This window comes from Myotis davidii, unplaced genomic scaffold (genome assembly GCF_000327345.1).
Source record: "Myotis davidii unplaced genomic scaffold, ASM32734v1 scaffold1530, whole genome shotgun sequence".
NCBI lineage: Eukaryota > Metazoa > Chordata > Mammalia > Chiroptera > Vespertilionidae > Myotis > Myotis davidii.
Genome location: NW_006281749.1, coordinates 18,638 through 36,751, shown reverse-complemented (window position 1 = coordinate 36,751; position 18,114 = coordinate 18,638). Strand labels below are relative to the sequence as shown.

At 47.4% G+C, this 18,114-nt stretch overlaps 2 protein-coding genes across 2 annotated transcripts in view; one reads left to right on the top strand and one right to left on the bottom strand.

The window, feature by feature from the left end:
- The first annotated feature begins 716 nt into the window (after nucleotides 1-716).
- On the top strand, nucleotides 717-4,120 carry ASPHD1 (aspartate beta-hydroxylase domain containing 1). The gene is made up of 3 exons (XM_006752581.2): nucleotides 717-1,697; nucleotides 3,082-3,195; nucleotides 3,850-4,120. Exons 1-3 carry the CDS (start codon nucleotides 827-829, stop codon nucleotides 3,957-3,959), a joined length of 1,095 nt encoding a protein of 364 aa, XP_006752644.1. The 5' UTR covers nucleotides 717-826; the 3' UTR covers nucleotides 3,960-4,120.
- Nucleotides 4,121-4,242: 122 nt separating this feature from the next.
- The window catches only part of KCTD13 (potassium channel tetramerization domain containing 13), a 14,878-nt gene continuing 1,006 nt past the window's right edge, over nucleotides 4,243-18,114 (bottom strand). The window contains exons 2-7 of the mRNA XM_006752587.2: nucleotides 17,863-18,031; nucleotides 16,818-16,987; nucleotides 8,131-8,220; nucleotides 7,992-8,044; nucleotides 7,147-7,342; nucleotides 4,243-5,038 (exon numbers count right to left, since the gene is read on the bottom strand). Coding sequence (XP_006752650.2) covers nucleotides 4,802-5,038; nucleotides 7,147-7,342; nucleotides 7,992-8,044; nucleotides 8,131-8,220; nucleotides 16,818-16,987; nucleotides 17,863-18,031 — 915 coding nt within the window. The 3' untranslated portion in view covers nucleotides 4,243-4,801. The remainder of the gene's footprint in view (nucleotides 5,039-7,146; nucleotides 7,343-7,991; nucleotides 8,045-8,130; nucleotides 8,221-16,817; nucleotides 16,988-17,862; nucleotides 18,032-18,114) is intronic.

Sequence of the window (18,114 nt, the reverse complement as noted above, 5' to 3'; positions counted from 1 at the left end):
CCGCCTTCGCTGTCAATCAGGCTGCCCCCTGGGGCTGGCTCCGGGGGAAGCGAAAGGGGAGGCGGAGTCACAGGCAGATGGGTCCAGGGTTCTGCAGACCCAAGGACAGGCCACAGCGTCCCCGTCCGCAGTCCGCCCCACCCCTTGGTTTGTCCCGCCCCTACTTTACGCATTGCGGGGTGGCTGGAGGTTGGCAACTTGCCCCTGGCGCCGCACGTGGCGCCCTTTCGGGGTCCGGGGAGAGAGAAATCCGGCGACGACCCCCCCTTCCCCCTCCACCCCCTGGCTGAGTTGCCGCTGCCACTGGGCAGGGGCTGCGGTAACCAAGCTGAGCAGACTGCTGTAGGGAGGAATGACGTCAGGATGTGTGAGAGCCAAGGAAGGAGCGAGTAGGGGAGAAAGAGCCAGAGAGAGCGAGAGCGAGAGGGAGAACCCGCCGGCCGGGTGGAATGAGATTAGAGGGCCGTAGGAGAGAGAGGGGGAGAGGAGAGAAGCCGCTGCGGAGGACGACTGGTGGCAAGTTCCGGTCCCGGGGCTGCGGGTCCAGCTGGGGTAGGAACTGCTGTCCAGGGAAGCTAGAAGGAAAGGGGCGGAGGGTGGGGTGGAGGGAGGAGAGAAGAAAGGAGAGGGGGAGACGGAAGGTGGGGAAAGGAGAGGCGGAGGGTGAGAGAGGAAAGTGCCAGAAGGAGAAAGGAGCGGTAAGAGAGTGGGGGGAGAGGCAGGAGAAAGGAAAGGGAGAAGAGGGTTAAAGGTACATGAGGGAGGAGAGCAAGAGGGAGATACAAGGTGGAGAGAAGACTTCAGAAGGAGGGAGAACAGAGTGGAAATGTGGAAGGGAAACAGCCCCGGGGGGAACCAGGGAGTAGCCATGGAGGAAGAACTGGGGGGACAGGGGAACTGGGGTCTGGAAGATGCCCCAGGCCTCTTGGCCATGGCCTCCCTGCCCATCATGCCCACATGGCCTTTGCCCCTGGTCTCCTCAGCCTTCACCCTGCTGCTCGGAGCCCTCACTTCCCTCTTCCTCTGGTACTGCTACTACTTAGGCTCCCAGGATCTGCAGGCCCTGGCGGCTGGGAGTCGGGCTGGGGGTGTCAGTGGTGGGCCTGGGGGATGCTCTGAGGTCGGCAGGCCAAGCCCAGGGAGCTCTGGGGAGGCTGGGAAAGGACCTAGGACAGAAGGACTAGTTAGCCGCCGCCTTCGGGCCTATGCCAGGCGCTACTCCTGGGCAGGGATGGGTAGGGTGAGGCGGGCAGCTCAGGGTGGCCTAGGCCCTGGAGGAGGGCCAGGGGTCCTGGGCATTCAGCGCCCAGGCCTGCTTTTCCTGCCAAACTTGCCCTCTGTGCCCTTCGTGCCGCGGGATGCCCAGCGACATGATGTGGAGCTTCTGGAAAGCAGCTTCCCTGCTATTTTGCGGGACTTTGGGGCTGTGAGCTGGGATTTCTCAGGAACTACCCCTCTGCCTCGGGGCTGGTCCCCACCACTGGCTCCAGGGTGCTACCAGCTCCTGCTGTACCAAGCAGGCCGGTGCCAGCCCAACAACTGCCGCCGGTGCCCTGGGGCCTATCGGGCACTGAGGGGGCTGCGGAGCTTCATGAGTGCCAACTCCTTCGGCAACGCTGGCTTTTCTGTCCTTCTTCCGGGGGCCCGGCTTGAAGGCCGCTGTGGACCCACCAATGCCCGGGTCAGATGCCATCTGGGTAAGTAGATGATGCCTGCAGACAACCTCCTTGCCTCTCCTCTGCCACCAGAGCTTTGTACACTGTGTTCTGATCATGCCTCTTCTCAGAATCTTCCACTACAACTGTTGCCCACAGCAGTGGCATTTCCCGAGTTTCAGTTACCTGCAAACTATCTTCATAAGCTTTGCCATAGTCACTTACCACCTGGACTGCGTTTCTTCATATGGACTCCCCCCACATTTTGTTTTACTTACTTAAAAGGAATTTTTATAGAACAATGATAATCAGTATTACTTGTTCTAAATAGAGAGTAATCATAAAAACAAATTTAAACTTCAAAAAAGGCTTTACAAATTTTGGCTAAATGCTCTAGTCTGAGACACAAGCCTACACTCTCTTTACTTAGAAGGGAGCAATATTAGTAAGGTGTTAGTGTCATGGTAGCACCAAACTTGAGATGCTCTTTTTGATGTTTTAAAGATGGAGAAAATGGAAAGGAAAACAAGTTTCTGGTTATTTCATTCCATGATCTTAGTGTGCTACCAGATGGATGTACCCTCGCCTCAGGATCAAGTCTAGATCCTTTCTCTCCTCACCTCCCATCTGTTCCCTTCCTTGCCTTTTCTCCCACCGTGCTTTTAAAATAAAGGCCTTCTGGCTAATCCTGGCAGACACCACATTTATGCTATACCCTTAACCTAAAATGTCTTTACCTTTATCATTTTATCACCTCCTGGAAAACTCGTACTTAGTCTTTAGCACTCATATTTCCAAGTGTCACACCTCCTCTGGGATGTCTTCTTATTCCTCATCATTTGAGTGGCTGCTCAGTTTTCTCACAGTACTCTGCTGTGTGGTCCCTGGGCAAGGATGAAGTCATTAGTTTCTTATCTCGCAGGGAGGGAAGGCCCAGCACATAATAGGTTCTTGAGTTAAATTGTCAGAAGCCTAGGAGGAGATGCCACTTCCTCCAGGAAGCCTTCCCTTTTTTCTAAAACAGAATAGATTGTGCTTTGCACTGCATTTCCCCTACCTCCCAGTACTTTTCAGCCAGTATCTATAATAATAAAAGGGTAATATGCTAATTAGACCAGCCGTCTTCCTGACATCATTCCTGACGAAACCAGGGCCTGAGGGAAGCCAGCCAGGTCCCGGGTGCCTGCGGGCGGCCCAAGGGAAGCAACCAGGGTCCTGGGTGCCAGAGGAAGGAAGGCCTATTCTTGCACAAATTTTCGTGCATCGGGCCTCTAGTTGTTTTATAATGATATTCCAGTCACCTTCCAGAGAGCAAGACCTATTCCCACAGAACCTGGTGCTTAGGACCCTCAGTCTGCTTTTTGTGAATGGGATGGGCTCCTTCCATAGAGGCTGGAATGCTGGATGCCTGGGTCTTTTCCCACAGGTCTGAAGATCCCCCTTGGCTGTGAGCTGGTGGTTGGGGGTGAGCCCCAGTGCTGGGCTGAGGGACACTGTCTCCTGGTGGATGACTCCTTCCTGCACACAGTGGCTCATAATGGTAATGGGGTCCCATTCTGCTAGAAGGGATGCGGGACTAAGAGTGGAGGGGAATAGATGAGAGGCTGCAGACTCAGGCCCACTGGCTTGCTGTTCCAGTGCCACCATTTTCTAGTTGCATAACCTTGAACAAGTCATAATTTCCAATCACCTGTGAAATGAGGAAACTGCTTTGTTGGTCAGGTGGCTGAAGGATTAAATAAATTAATGTAGGTGCAATGTGGTTAACAGTACAAGACCCTGGGCCTGGATTGGAGTTCCTGTACTCCTCTGGCACCTACATGGTTAGATGCTACCAAGTAGGTGGCAACACCTTAACTACACGTATGTTGTCAGGCCTAAGGGCCTCCTCCACCCTTGTCAAGGGGAGTGCTAACCTTCTCTCCTTTAATACAATACATACCCCTGTGGCACTTACTAGCTCCTTGAACTTGGGCAAGTTATTTAACCTCCTTGTGCCTGTTACTTTGTATAAAATAGGAATAATTATGGAACTATCTCAGAGTTTGTTTTGATGATTAAGAGTTAATGCACATAATGAACAGTGCCTGGCATTTACTACAAAGTGTTTGCTTTTTTGGTTACTTGGTGAGTGCTCTGGCATATAAGTGCTTAATGTCAGCTACTCTCCTGCCTCCATCCCCATGTACCCTAGGCTCCCCTGAAGATGGACCTCGAGTGGTCTTCATCGTGGACCTTTGGCATCCCAACGTGGCTGGAGCTGAGCGCCAGGCCCTCGACTTTGTCTTTGCACCAGACCCTTGAAGGAAGGTGTTGCCTTCACACATCTGGGCTGGAGATATGCTGCACTCAGGGGTGGCTGCATGGTTGCCAGGACCTCCTCTCCAATGCAGGAGGCGGGATGGGGCTGAGGGTGGGAACTTGCTAGTGAAACATCGAAATACAGATCTTAAATTTTCTTTTAACTCCTGACTACTTTCTTCCCAGCTACCAGCCCCACGGTAGGGGTGCACGTCTTCCCATCCAGCTAGCTAGGTACCCCCTTAACACAAGCCATCGCCCTGGCCATCACCCTGGGAGTTAGCACCAGATCCTCAATTCAACTTTATTTCAATAATTTAATAGAAAATTAAAATAATAAATAATATGATACAGATTGAGAAGACAGCTGAGCTGGTGCAGGCCCAGGCCAGCCTAATACAAACTTAAAGAGGTAGGGAGGATGGAAAGGGAAAGACGGGGACAAACTACCCTGCACAATGGCTGGGAGGCAGCTCAGAATGTGGAGGGTGTTATTAAGGGCTGGCTTGACACTTTGGCATGTACAATGTACTAAAAAAAGAGAACTCTAAATCATTTTAAACCAGCTGGTAAGGGAAAACAGCAGGGCCAGAGTGGTAATGAGGGAATGAATGTAGGCCTTCTGAAGGGATCTGACTGAGGGAAGGGGCTGGAATGTACCATGTCATTAGCAATGAAGTGAGAATGAATGGAAAAGGGCCAAAGTGAAAGTACCATGCAATAAAAGGACACAAGGGAGACCCACGACTTGGCCAGCAAAGCCGGGGCAAAGGTATGGGAAGGGGAGGACAAGAAAGAGGGACTGGGTCCCAGTGGCAGAAGAAAAACAGGGAGAAAGGTCAAGATCAGTCCTTGAAGACAATCTGTTGGCCATGAGGACGCTCATCATGGGTGATGTGGCGCCGGACATGGATCCTGCGGACACGATGCTCTCGGTTCTCCTCATCCTCCCCTCGGGCCATCCCACCACCTCCAGCTACACCCCCTGTGGCCTCCAGGAGGGCTGGGTCTGGGCCCCGGGGAGTCTCGTAGATCAGGATGTTCAGGGTCTCCTCAAAGATCCGGGCCTCTGGGAATTCCACCTGCAAAAGGCCAGCAACCCCCAGCTCCCATCCTCTGGTCCAGCCACACAGCAACCCCTTTCCCCCAGCTGCTCCTGCACTGGCACACCTCCTAGTCTTTGCAATCACAGGTTCTTTGGCCTGGACTGTCCTCTGTACAACTTCTTAACTCAGCAAAGTCACACTTATACTTCAATGTCCAGCTCTGAAGTCAGGCAGTTATTTATTTTCTCTCCTTTGCTACTAAGTCTTGTGGTATATTCTTTCATTAGACAAATCTTTCTGAATAAGTGCACTGTACCAGGTGTTGTTCTAGACCAGGGGTGGGCAAACTTTTTGACTCGCGGGCCACATGGGTTCTTAAACTGGACTGGAGGGCCGGAACAAAAGCATGGATGGAGTGTTTGTGTGAACTAATATAAATTCAAAGTAAACATCATTACATAAAGGGGTATGGTCTTTTTTTTTTTAGTTTTATTCATTTCAAATGGACAGGATCCGGCCCGCGGGCTGTAGTTTGCCCACGGCTGTTCTAGACACTGGGAACATAGCAATGAACAAAACAAAGTTCCTATCCACAGGAAGTTTACATTCTAGGGGGAGGACACAGACATACATTTAATAAAATATAAACTGTCAGATGGTCACAAATGTAATGGGGGAGGGGGGGAACTATAGCAGGAAAGGGGGTGGGGATAATCATGGCCAGGAATGTTCTCAGAGGGTATTCAGAGAAGGCCTCACTGAGAAGATGACACCTGACCAATGGACAAAGGAGAAGAGGGAGAGAGCCAGGTGGGAAACTGGAGGAAGAGCAGTCTGGGAAGAGACAACAGTAAGTGTAAAAGCTCTGGCACAGGAGTGGGTTTGGTGGATGATTTGAACATCAGCAGCAAGGCCAATGCACCGGCACAGAGTGATGAAGTAGAAAGGGACGAAACAACGAGGTGACTGGGGTTCCCCTTGTGTGTCTTGGAGGAATATAACTAACATAACTCTTAACAAGCTACCTTCTAATTATTGGTTTATCTTGTTTTCCCAATAACAGAGGAAACTTCTTAGAGCTGGGCCATTCATTCACGCATCAATGTTTCCTAGCTTCCACTATGAGAGACCCTTCTATGAGCCCCACTAGTGCTAGAGAAGTTGGAAGAAAAAAAAGATACAGCCCTACTCTCAAGGAGCTAACACCTTACTACTGACACCCCTCAGCATGCTAAGGAAGAAGAATGACCAACTTTGTCTGCGACTGTCAGTGTGAACGTTCATGAGTGAAGGTGTCTCAAATAAAGTGATGCTTAACTTGGGTCTTAGAGATTAAGTACAAGTTCATCAGGCAGACAGGGATGAGGACAAATAATCCCAAGAAAAAGGAGTAATGTTGCCGAACCGGTTTGGCTCAGTGGATAGAGCATCGGCCTGCAGACTCAAGGGTCCCAGGTTCGATTCCCGTCAGGGGCATGTACCTGGGTTGTGGGCACATCCCCACTGGGGGACGTGCAGGAGGCAGCTGGTCGATGTTTCTAACTCTCTATCCCTCTCCCTTCTTCTCTGTAGAAAATCAATGAAATATATTGTTAAAAAAAAGGAATAATGTAACCCTGGCCGGTACCTCAGTGGTTAGAGTGCCAGCTGAGCCCTGAAAGGGTAGTGGGTTCAATTCCTGGTCAAGGGCATGTACCTGGGTTGCAGGTTTGATCCCCAGCCCCGGTTGGGGCACGTGCAGGAGGAAACCAATGTCTCTCTCTCACATTGATGTTTCTTCCCCTCCCCCCTTCCACTCTGTCTAAAAGTCAATGGAAAAAATATCCTAGGGTGAGGGTTAACAACAAAAAGGAATAATGTGCACGAAGTTGGGGAGGTGTGAAATAGCATTTGATACATAGAGACTTTCAAGATCCTGGTATCTGAGGCACATCCCTCATGAAGGTCAGAAGAGACCAGGCTGGTAAGACTGTCAGAGGCAAGATGGTATGACATCATGATTTACACAGTTAAGACCCAGGACTTGGATCCTGACTCTCAGCAATAGATTCCCCCTGCCTGATCTGCTCGGCTGCCTTTGTCCAGGGTCCTGGTCCTGCCAACCACCACAGCCCTCCCTGACCAGGCCCTGAACCCCTTCTGACCTTGGTCTGCTTCTTCTCCGTGGCATAGACAATGGAGGTGCAGCACACCTCGGCGATTTTGCGGCCCTGCCCGTAGAAAGACCAGCAGCAGATCTCGTCCCCCAGTACATCCTTGAGGAAGAGCAGCCGCCCATGGAAGCGCAGGGCCAGTTTGTCAAACAGCTCGATGTTCTTAAGTAGGTTGTCATCTGAAGTGCTGAAGACCAGGGGCCAGGAGGCCTCAGCACAAGTGGCTTCCCACCCTCTGTTCCCCCCAGCATAGGGCCCAGACACCCAGCACTCCGGTCCTGCCCAGGGGTTTGGTGCCCAGCAGGGACCTTCCTCCACCCCTGGGGCCAGGCCACGCAGGCCTCTGCAAGGAAGCAGCATTTGCTGAGCAAATCCCAGCACAGTAGAGTGGCTACCTGTGCAGTCTCTGGAGTCAGGCTGACCACCTGGCATCCTAGCTCCACCACTTTTTAACTGGGTGAAACTAGGCAAATTACTTCACCTCTCAGTGCCTCAAACTGGAGATCACAACAATACCTCCTTCAAACAATTGTGAGGATTATGTATTAATATATGTAAAGCACTTAGAATAATGCCTGTTACAACATAAGCACTTAGTAAATGCTAGTCATTATCATCAAATCCTCACCAAAACCCATTTGCTGATAAAACTAAAGCTCAGACGTGAAAATGACCTGTCCAAGGTACCCAGTGAGCAAGTGGCAGAGCTGGAATTCCCATTCAGCAGGCACTCCTTCCGTCCCTCCGTGTGGCCATAGCCCTCCCCTTGGGCCAGAAGCAGGGCTGTCTTGAGCCCAGGTTCCACCCAGGGCGCCTCCCTAGCCCCTGGCAGTCACCTGGTGTAGGAGTACTTGTTGTTACTGCGGTTGTGCAGGAGCTTCACCACGGGCTGTTGGGGGAGAGAGGATGGAGAAGGGTGGGCTCAGGCTGCGGGGAGAGGCCCCCAACCTCCACCCTAAGGACTCAGGGCCTCACCTTGGAGGTGCTGGCCAGGAGCTGCTGCTCCTCCTGGGGAGATGTCACCATGGGGACGAGGCACAGCTGGGACAGGGTCTCCCTTTTTTGCTGGAGAAGAAGCGGAAGGTGGTTAACAGCACAACCAAAGGTCACTCACCCACTTAAAAGTCTTCAAAAGCTGCTTGCCACCTTTGGGGGAAAATCCAGACTCCTTAGTTGTCCACAAGAGCCTGCAGCACCTGGCATCTCTGATCTTGTCCCTACCTCTCCCCCCGGCTTGCTGGGCTTCAATCCCACCGATGGCTTGTTGTGTGGCACATCCGGTTTGTGCCAACCTAACCCTTTGCTGGTTCCCACTACCAGAAATGTGCTGGGCTGCATATCGGGCACTTTGGCCAGATGGGTCATGCTGTGCTGTCTGTTCCTAAAACACATAGATAGGAAGGTACTGACATCAGGCCAGGCCTTGAGATATGGTCTCATGGCCTCTTCCCAGCACGCAGGCCGTCTTTCTCAGAAGGCCCGTAAGTCTCATTCCAAATTTGGGAGACAAAAGACTGGGAAAAGAATAAAGAGAGTGTCCTCTATATTGGGGGGCCCAGAATTTGAAAGACACCTTTTCTCTGGGCCTCCACAAAATTTAATAATAAAATGTAACTCCTGTAGTAGGCACTGCAGTTCAGCCTTTGCTTCAGCCGAGTGCTGGGACTGTGGTCAGCTGGCCAGCTTAATAAAGGCTCTTAAATTTAAATTCTGAGTCAGTGGTCTATCTTGCTGAGCCAACCCATAACAGAGACACTCTGCACTAAGTTTCTGGCTCCTCCACATCATTCAGATCTCAACTCAAGCAGTGCCCCTCGGGGTGCTGGCCCTCCTCCCTAAGCTCCCTGGCTACCGCAGCCTCCTCTACTTCCTCTTCACAGTATCAGTTCACTTTCTTCACAGCACTCAGTTCCTCACGTTTTCTCAGTTTTTAGTCTATTTGCTAAGGTCTGTCTCTTCCCATGTGGGTGGTAAGTGCATAGTGTACAATAGATGCTCAGCAATACATGTACTACTCCTGTATAATAAATTACTGAGTCTGGCGGGGTGAGAGGCTGAAGGCAGAATCAGAACCGGACACACAGGCTTCTTTCCTTTTCTGTCTTCTAGAATCATCATGCCAAAGCTCCTCTCACCTCTCCCGACCTATAAACTAGATGTGCAATTCTAACACAAATTCAAAAAAAAATTTTTTTTGAGACACCCATAAAGCTTTTTCTAAAATTAATATGGAGTAAAAGTCTAGCCCTAACCGGTTTGGCTCAGTGGATAGAGCGTCGGCCTGCGGACTCAAGGCTCCCAGGGTTGAATCTGGTATATATATATATAACTGTTTAAAAAAAAAGTCTACTATTATTTAGGTCAATTTAAAAAAGAGCCAGATATTAAAATATCCTACAAAGCCATATAATGAAAACAGTGTTGTTTTGGTGCAGAAACAAACAATGGAACACAGTAGAGAGACTGGAAACAGACTAATGTATGTATGAGAACTGATATTTACAAAGACAGCACCACAAATCAATGGGGAAGCCCTAACCGGTTTGGCTCAGTGGATAGAGCGTCGGCCTGCGAACTGAAAGGTCCCAGGGTTGATTCTGGTTAAGGGCACATGCCCGGGTTGTGGGCTTGATCCCCAGTCAGGGACTTGCAGGAGGCAGCCGATCCATGATTCTCTCATCATGGATGTTTCTATGTCTCTTTCCTTCTTCCTTCCTCTCTGAAATCAATAAAAATATATCTTTAAAAAAATCAATGGGGAAAGTATGGAGTGTGTATTGATTATTGCTGTGTAGCAAACTGTTCCAAAACTTAACAGTTTAAATCAACAATCAACATTTCTCAATTTCTGTGGTTCAGGAATTCAGTTCAGCTGGGTGGTCCTGGCATGGGTCTCTCACGAGGTTGCAGTCAAGTCAGCTGGGGCTGCAGTAATCTGAAGGCATGGCGGAGTCTGAAGGATTTGTTTCTGAGAAAGCTTGTTCATATGGCTGTCAAGTTCAAGCCAGTTATTGGCTGGAAATATCTGATCCCTGTCCCTTGAACTTCTCCATAGAGTTGCTTGAGTGCCCTTATAATATGGCAGATGGCTTCTCCAAAGCAAGTAATTCCAGAGGGAGCAAGGTGGAGGCCTAAATGTCTTTTATGACCTAGTTTTGTCAGACCTACTCAGTGTGGGAGGAAACTACACAAGAGAATGAATTCTGAAAATAAGGTCATTGGGGATTGCCATAGAGGCTGGCTCCCATTGATTCAAATCCCTCCCATATGCAAAACACATCTACAGCTTCCAATGATCCCCCAAAGTCTCATCTCATTACAGCATCAGCTTGAAGTACAGAATCTTGTCATCTAAATCAGGTCCAGGTGGGGATGAGGCGCCTTGGAAGTGGTTCCTTAACTATAGCTCCTGAAGTACATTTGCTCTTGATCTGAAGGCCTGCGAAGCTGTCTCTCCCAAACACCCAATACACAAGGTGGGACCGACATACTAGTGAGGATACAAACTAGGGAGCTCTTGTTCAAAAGGGCGGGGCAGGGGACAGGAGGCACCTAGAAGGCACTGCTTCATGAAAATTCTTAATCCAGCTGGACAAATGTTGGGAGCTCTCTGATGCTTACTCTTACCCCAAAATGATTCTCTGTGGCTTTGGTTCTGCCCCGAGTCAGCCTTCCTTTTCCATGAAAGACAGTCCATGCTTGCAGCTCCAGTTTCCTTAGTCGGTTCCTGCCTGCAGAATTTTGGGGTTCTAAAGGCCTGCTCTCCTCTTGCACTAGCTCTGTGCCTTTTAGTGTTTTTGCCAAAAGAATTTTCTTAAAAATTTATTGGGTATCTTATGTCTTGGGGTTCACTTCACTAGGCAAAAGCCACATACACAAATCTCTGTAAAATAAGCTCTTCTCTACTTTGGGCTTGTGCCGAGACTGCCGAGGGGCACCTTCAAGCTTCTTAGATGCACTATTATTTGATTGAATGATTCTCTGAGATATCTTCTTGGATATTTTTGAGATTTTAAAAGATTTTACAATTGCATCCACAGCTTCCTCTTTAGACCAAGTTTTACTGAAAATACCCTGTATTTGCTCTAGGCCTACAAGCCATTTTTAAATAAATAAATATTGATTTCAGAAAGGAAGGGAGAGGGAGAGACAGAAACATCATTGATCAGCTGCCTTCTGCATGCCCCCTCCTGGGGATTGAACCCACAACCCTGGCATGTGCCCTTGATTGGAATCAAACCTGGGACCCTTCAGTCCACAGGCCGACGCTCTATCCACTGAGCCAAACCGGCTAGGGCAAGCCATTCTTTAATTTCAACATCATTTGTTATCTGGAAAAGCTGGGAATTTTCAAACTCTAATTCCTGGCTCCATTTTGTTCAACTGTTTTTCTTTTAGCTTACCCTCTCCTCTTTTATTTTACTGTAAGCAACAAGAAACATTGTGGCAACTTCAACAGTCTGGAAGTCTCTTTAGCTAGGTCACCCAGTTCACCAGGTATGTTTCTACCTTCCACATTACTGTAGGAGACAGTGTTGCTAAAATTCTGCCATTACAGAACAAGGATCGCCTTTGCACCAGTTTCCAATAACATTTTCCTCACTGCAGCCTCCTTAAAGGTCATCAGACTCCTATAAATGAACTCTTTAAAACTATTTAGGCTTTCATTAACACTCTTCAAAGTCATTCCAGCTTCTGCCCACTTCTCAGGTCTAAATCCATGCCCACATTTAAAGTTTCTGTTATGGCAGAATCCCACTCCAGATATCAAAATGTTATCTATTGCTGGGCAACAAATTACTACAAACTTATTGGCTTAAAACAAACATTTATTATCTCACACAGTTTCTGGAGGTTGAGAACTGAGATTGGCTTAGCTAGGTGGTCCTGGACCATGGTCTTTTATGAAGCTGGAGTCCAGATGTTGGCCAGGGCTGTAGTGATCTGAAGACCTGAATAGGCCTCCAGGATCCGCTTCTGAGATAGTTCACCCATATGAGTGGGAGTTTGTGCTGACTGCTGGCAGGAGGCTTGTTCCTCACCAAGCCAGGGCTGCTTGAGGATCCTCACATGGCAGCTGGCTTCCCTCAGAACGAGTGATCCGAGAGAAGGGCAGAAACAGCAATGACCTAGCTTTAAGTCACACACTATCATTTCTGCAATGTCCTATTGGTTACAGAGGTCAGCCCTATCCAGTGTGTGTGTGGGGGGGGATTAAACATGAGCCAGAATAAGCAGGAGGCAAGAATTTTGGACAATTTTGGTGGCCATTTTTGTTTAATTTTTTTTATTGATTTCAGAAAGGAAGGGAGAGGGAGAGAGTGATAGAAATATCAATAATGAGAGAGAATCATTGATCAGCTGCCTCCTGCATGCCCCCTACTGGTGATCGAGCCCACAACCCAGTCATGTGCCCTGACAGGGAATTGAACCGTGACCTCCTGGTTCATAAATCCATGCTCAACCACTGAGCCAAGCCAGCTGAGCTTGGTGGTCATTTTGGACACTGGCTAGCACAGATTGTTTAATAAACGGCATTGGGAAAACTAGTTCACTGTAAAGAGGACAAAAAAAGAGTTAAATCCCTTCGTAATTCATATTTACAACAGATTTAAACAACATTTAGATTAAAAGATCCATATATAAAAGATAAAAATATAAAGTTATTTTAAAAATGCAGAATGGAAAAAACTTCTTAAACAAGATCCCAAAGGATACACCTTTAGGGGGGAAAAAAGGAATTTGACTAAATTAAATTCAGAATTTCTCTGGTTGACAATGGAAACCTTACAAATAACCACAATTAATAATGTTGATGGTATGATAGAATTATAATTATTCTACAACCCCAATGAAATTATTGACTCAGGTAAGGGCCATCAATTGGTGTGTGGTTGATAGGTAATTGCCATTCATTAGTGCCAAAATAACATCATACAGATTACTTTTTAGTTGGCAACAAGGGAATGTAACTACAATGGAAGGATCACACCAACATCACCTGAATCAAGGGGCCAATTCTGAGGATCACTAATGACGAGCCACATTAGCAATATTATGGATCTCTCAATACAATGTAAAAAATGTAAAATTACCTAAAATGCATTCTAACCAAAATGTTTAATATCAAGCCTTTATATCTATCATGTAGTTTATAGAAAACTCAGAATGGGGTGGGTTACAAACCAAATAATACCACAAGTAAACAACTAGGTAAATTTGGAAATTGGATCATTATGCAACTGGTGGTCTCTTTAACAAGTCAGCATCATGTGAAAAAAGGGACTGGGTTGGAAGAACCTTGAAGAACATGATAACCAGACATGGTGCAAGGATCTAGACTGGGTCCTTGTTTAGATGAACCAGCTATAAAAGACATTTCTAGAATGTGTGTGTGCCCTGGATATTAGATAAAATTTTATTGACATGGAAAGATGGCAATTATTAACAACAAAGCAGATTATCAACAGCACATACAGTGTGACTATATTTTCACACACACAAGGACATTTGATACTTTTGTATTTTTAATTATCTGTGTTTTCTAAATTTCTGTAACATATACATACTACTTTAAAAATAATAAATGGTTATTTACAATAAAAAAAATCAAGTATTTCCATTCAACAATAGCTGCTATAGGCAAGTGACATTCTAGGAGAAAATACTGGCAACATCTAAAACTGACTAGAAATTATTATCAGAAACAAACTTCTTCAGCTGAGGTTCCTCTCATGAATTTGAAAACCTAGCAAATAATCTGAGTAACTATTTTCTGAACTTTCCCAAGGAGGGTAGGTAAGTAGTACCAGTCTAGATACATAGGAGAAAGGTAAATTTATCATGCATAATACATGCCTTAGGGAAATAGGCCTTAATTCTCCCTAGGAACTAAGCTAAATTATGCAAGGATCTCCTGTAAAGCAACAAGAAAAAAATATATTTTCAAATGTTTTTATTGATTTTTAGAGAGGGAGTGTTATAGAGAGATAGAAACATCATTAATCAGCTGCCTCCTGCATGCGCCCTACTGGGGACTGAGCCACAATGGGGCCATGTGCTCTGACCAGGAGTTGAACTGTGACCTCTTGGTTCATGTGATGCTCAACCACGAAGCCACATGGCTGGCCAAGAAAAAGATTTTTAAAAAATGCAGTAGAAAATTTAGTAAAGAATATGAACAGGCAGCTCAGTTGGTTGAGCACTGTCCCATACCCAAAAGGTCTAGGGTTTGATTCCCAGTCAGGCACATACCTAGGTTGCAGGTTCCATCCCACTTGGGGCAGGCTGGGGCTCGTATCGGAGGCAACTGATTGATATTTCTCTCTCCCTTCTTCGCTCTAAAAATCAATAAACACATGGAAAAATAACAAGAGTATGAACAGAAGGGGAAACCAAAAAAGCTAGTATATAAAAAGATCTCATTAGTAATGAGAGGAATGCAAATTAAAATGAGATCACTCTATACGAATCAGATTGGCAAATTAGAACACTGGATCATGCTATGTGCTGCCAAGGATATGCAGAAACAAGATCCCTTACGCACTGCTGGACAAGAGTGTAAAGTGCAACAGCCATTCGGGAGAGTAATCTGATGATATTGATGAAATCTGTTTGTATGTGTCCTGTGACCCAGCAATTCCACTCCCAGCTACAATCATGAGAAACCCTGGCCCAGGACCCACAAGGGCACATGTATGAAGATGTTCACGGTGGCACCATTTGTGGGGGCAGAAAGTGGGGAGTCCCTCTAGGTCTCTAACCTCAGGGAAATGCATAAATAAAATATGGTGAGTGCATACCATAGATTCCTGTGCAATAGTTAGAAGCAAAGAACTAAATGTACATGGAGCAGCATGAATAAAACTTGAAAAAAGTACTGAATTAAGAAACAAAACACATGATCCATAACTCAATGCCATTTATAGAAACTTATATGCATACAAAACAATGCTTTAGCTTTTCAAGGGAACAAACATAATCCAAGCATATGGAGGAGTACCTATGGGGGAAAGGGAAGTGGGAAGGGGTTTGGAAATAAAGGAAAAAAAATAAAAAGAGAAAAGATATGCATAGACCAATGATGATTAAGTGCCACACCCTGAGGAGCATTCTGTTCAAAAGTCTTAAAAACAAAAATCTCCAAACAAACAAGCAAACACTAGCCAAGTGGGGTGGGATGGGAACGGTCTCAGGGAAACCTGGAAGGGAGGGAGCTGGAGCATAGAAGAAGCACTGTCCTTGGGAGCCAGATAACCTGGGGTTGAATGTGAGCTTTGCTGCTTACTGGCTCTTTGACCTTGGATGCATCCCCAACATCGTCTTTAAGAAATATGTCAAACAGGGGTACAAGATGAACATACAAGCAGCAGAATCCCTCCTGACACACAGGAGTGATTATGTGGGGGTGGGTAACATTAGATCAACATTAGCTTCAGGAGTGGGTGTGAGATGACATTAGACAAATGTAACACTACAGCTCAGGAATGCGCTTCCCAGATCATCCCATTCCAACTGCAAGTGGTTACTCATTAATGCAGCGGTTCTCAACCTGTGGGTCGCGACCCCTTTGGCGGTCGAACGACCCTTTCACAGGGGTCGCCTAAGACAATCCTGCATATCAGATATTTACATTATGATTCATAACAGTAGCAACATTACAATCTCTTTTTGCATTTATGAATATGAAATGCATTTCCTCTATGGGATGCAGTCACAAAGTTTGAAAAATATGGATACAGCCCAAAGAAATCCTATACTTTTGGATTCCAAGAATAAGTATTCCCCAAGGTAACAGACACTTGTTCACAGCTGCCACTTTTTAATATAAAAAGGACATCAAAAAAGAAACCCTCGTGGTCTCCATTAATATTGTATCACAAGAGAAAGGATGTTTAACATGGTAAAAATAGGACAGAATAAAAGGCTTTATGTAAAACTCACTACATTGTACTTATTTTTCTCACTTCCCTATCTTTTGGAACATGAGGACAGAATGCCAAGGTAGAAACTGACTCACTCAAGGCCAGCCAGTCAGCTATAGTAGAGGTGACACTTAATGCCTATGCCCTGGCTGTGCTTTCCAGTATCTTCTCCTCAGAACCCTGAGATCCTCAGAAATGAAGCACAGTGGGTAGGGCTCTGGAACCCCCAAACCTTCTATCAAAAACAATTTTAAGCCCCTGGGGGTGGGCGGGGTGTTGCCTGCCAGGATAGAATCAGATCATGGAGGTCATTACATTCCGTTTAAGTTTAGATTTTTTTTACTAGTGGCACAAGAGAGTTATTTATGATTTGATTTCTGGGTAAAGGGGAGAATAGACCGGGATTATTTCTGAGGATAATTCATCAGGTGGTAGTGTAACAGCTGGTTTGGCTGGGTAGAACAGCAAGCAGAGAGAGCAATCATTTAACCATTGCAATAGTCTTGGCATGAGATGTTGAGAGGGGTCCTGCCTAAAACAGTAGGGATGCAGAAGACAGCACCCCCAAATTTTCTGGGGTCATGGCTACTCAGAGCCAGGCCAGAGGCAGCCTCTCACAGTAGTATCCCATTATTTCCTCTCACTGTTTCTAATGCCCTTATATCTAACTACGTGAGCGGCTCTCCCAGGACCATGGGCATAGGAGTGGAACTCAGGAGGTGGGGGGAGGACCCTCACCTGTAGTGCCAGCTGGCAGTCCTCAATCAGGCCCTGGACCAGGTAGTAGCGTGCTTCACCTAGTAGCTCCCCCAGTTCTCTGGTACTTTCAGGCAGTGGCACAGACCCATCCCGAAGGTAGTTGAGGATTGTACCAAAGTGGCGGCCGCTCCGGTCAATCAGCACCCAGCCTGGTGGGATACAGAGAAGAAAGAGAAGGGATGGCTTTTCTGGGGGCTCTGGAGCTACTAAACTTTTATGAAAAAAGGATTCCAAAGCTACAAGTCTGAATTTTTCTCAAACCTCTGTGTTATCCAAGAAAATACCATTAAAACATGTCCAGTGTTTCCATGTCCCCCCAATAATATATGTATGAATATATATGCATATATATATGTGAACATGTCCAGTGTTTCCATGTGAGGGAGAGAGAGATAGAAACATCAATGATGAGAGAGAATCATTGATCGGCTGCCTCCTGCACGCCGAGGACTGGGGATCGAACCCGCAATCCAGGTATGTGCCCTGACCAGGAATGGAACCCACAATCTTTGGTGGGACAGGACGGCACTCCAGCCAACAGAGCCACCCGGCCAGGGCACATGCCTCTTTTTATTGGTATGTTTGTTTACTGTTCTCCCCTGTCCCCAGAAAAAACTCAGTAAGGCTAATTTCCTCAGATCCATTTACCCAAACAAAGCTCCACCTCCCAAATGTTTATTTTCCTGCTCTCACAATCTTTGTTAACCCCCCGCCCCCCCCATCCCCTGACTCGCCCCCTCCAAAACTGTAGGATTCCACTTGGGCCTGTGAGGCCCAAACCTGAACGCAACACTCCAAGAAGGTAGGGTTCACCTGCCAGAGAGAACCCTCCACCCTCCGCTCTGGTGTCCCCGGCAAACCACACGCGGCCTCTCCTTCCACAGCCTGCACTTGCAGATGGCGTCCTAGAGTGCGTTAGGGGCAACACAGAGACACAGACAAGACCTCCCAACTCCGCGGGCTGGCTGTCAGCAGCGCTAAGGCAGAGCGGGAACGAACGGCTGGGCAGCTGGGAAAAACTGACCACGGTTGCCGGAGGGGTGCTGCTGGCAGCGGGGCTGGCTCCCAAGGTGTTTGCGCTGGGGCGGTGAGGGTGGGAGAACTGGGAGAACTGGGAGTGGCAATGGAAACTCTGAAGTGACATGTTGAGCCCCTTCCCACGGGGCCTGGCAGAGCTGCAGGCGGGGTTGTTCCTAAGTGCAGGCTGTTGCTGGGGGTAGAGGCTGGGGGTGGAGGACGGTTATGAACGAAAAGGGGGAGACGAGATGGGATGTGG

Coding starts and splice junctions, on each gene's coding strand:
- ASPHD1 (XM_006752581.2), top strand. CDS start 827: ATGTGGAAGGGAAACAGCCCCGGGGGGAACCAGGGAGTAGCCATGGAG. Junction 1,698..3,081: donor CCGGGTCAGATGCCATCTGG/GTAAGTAGATGA, acceptor CTTTTCCCACAG/GTCTGAAGATCCCCCTTGGC. Junction 3,196..3,849: donor GCACACAGTGGCTCATAATG/GTAATGGGGTCC, acceptor CATGTACCCTAG/GCTCCCCTGAAGATGGACCT.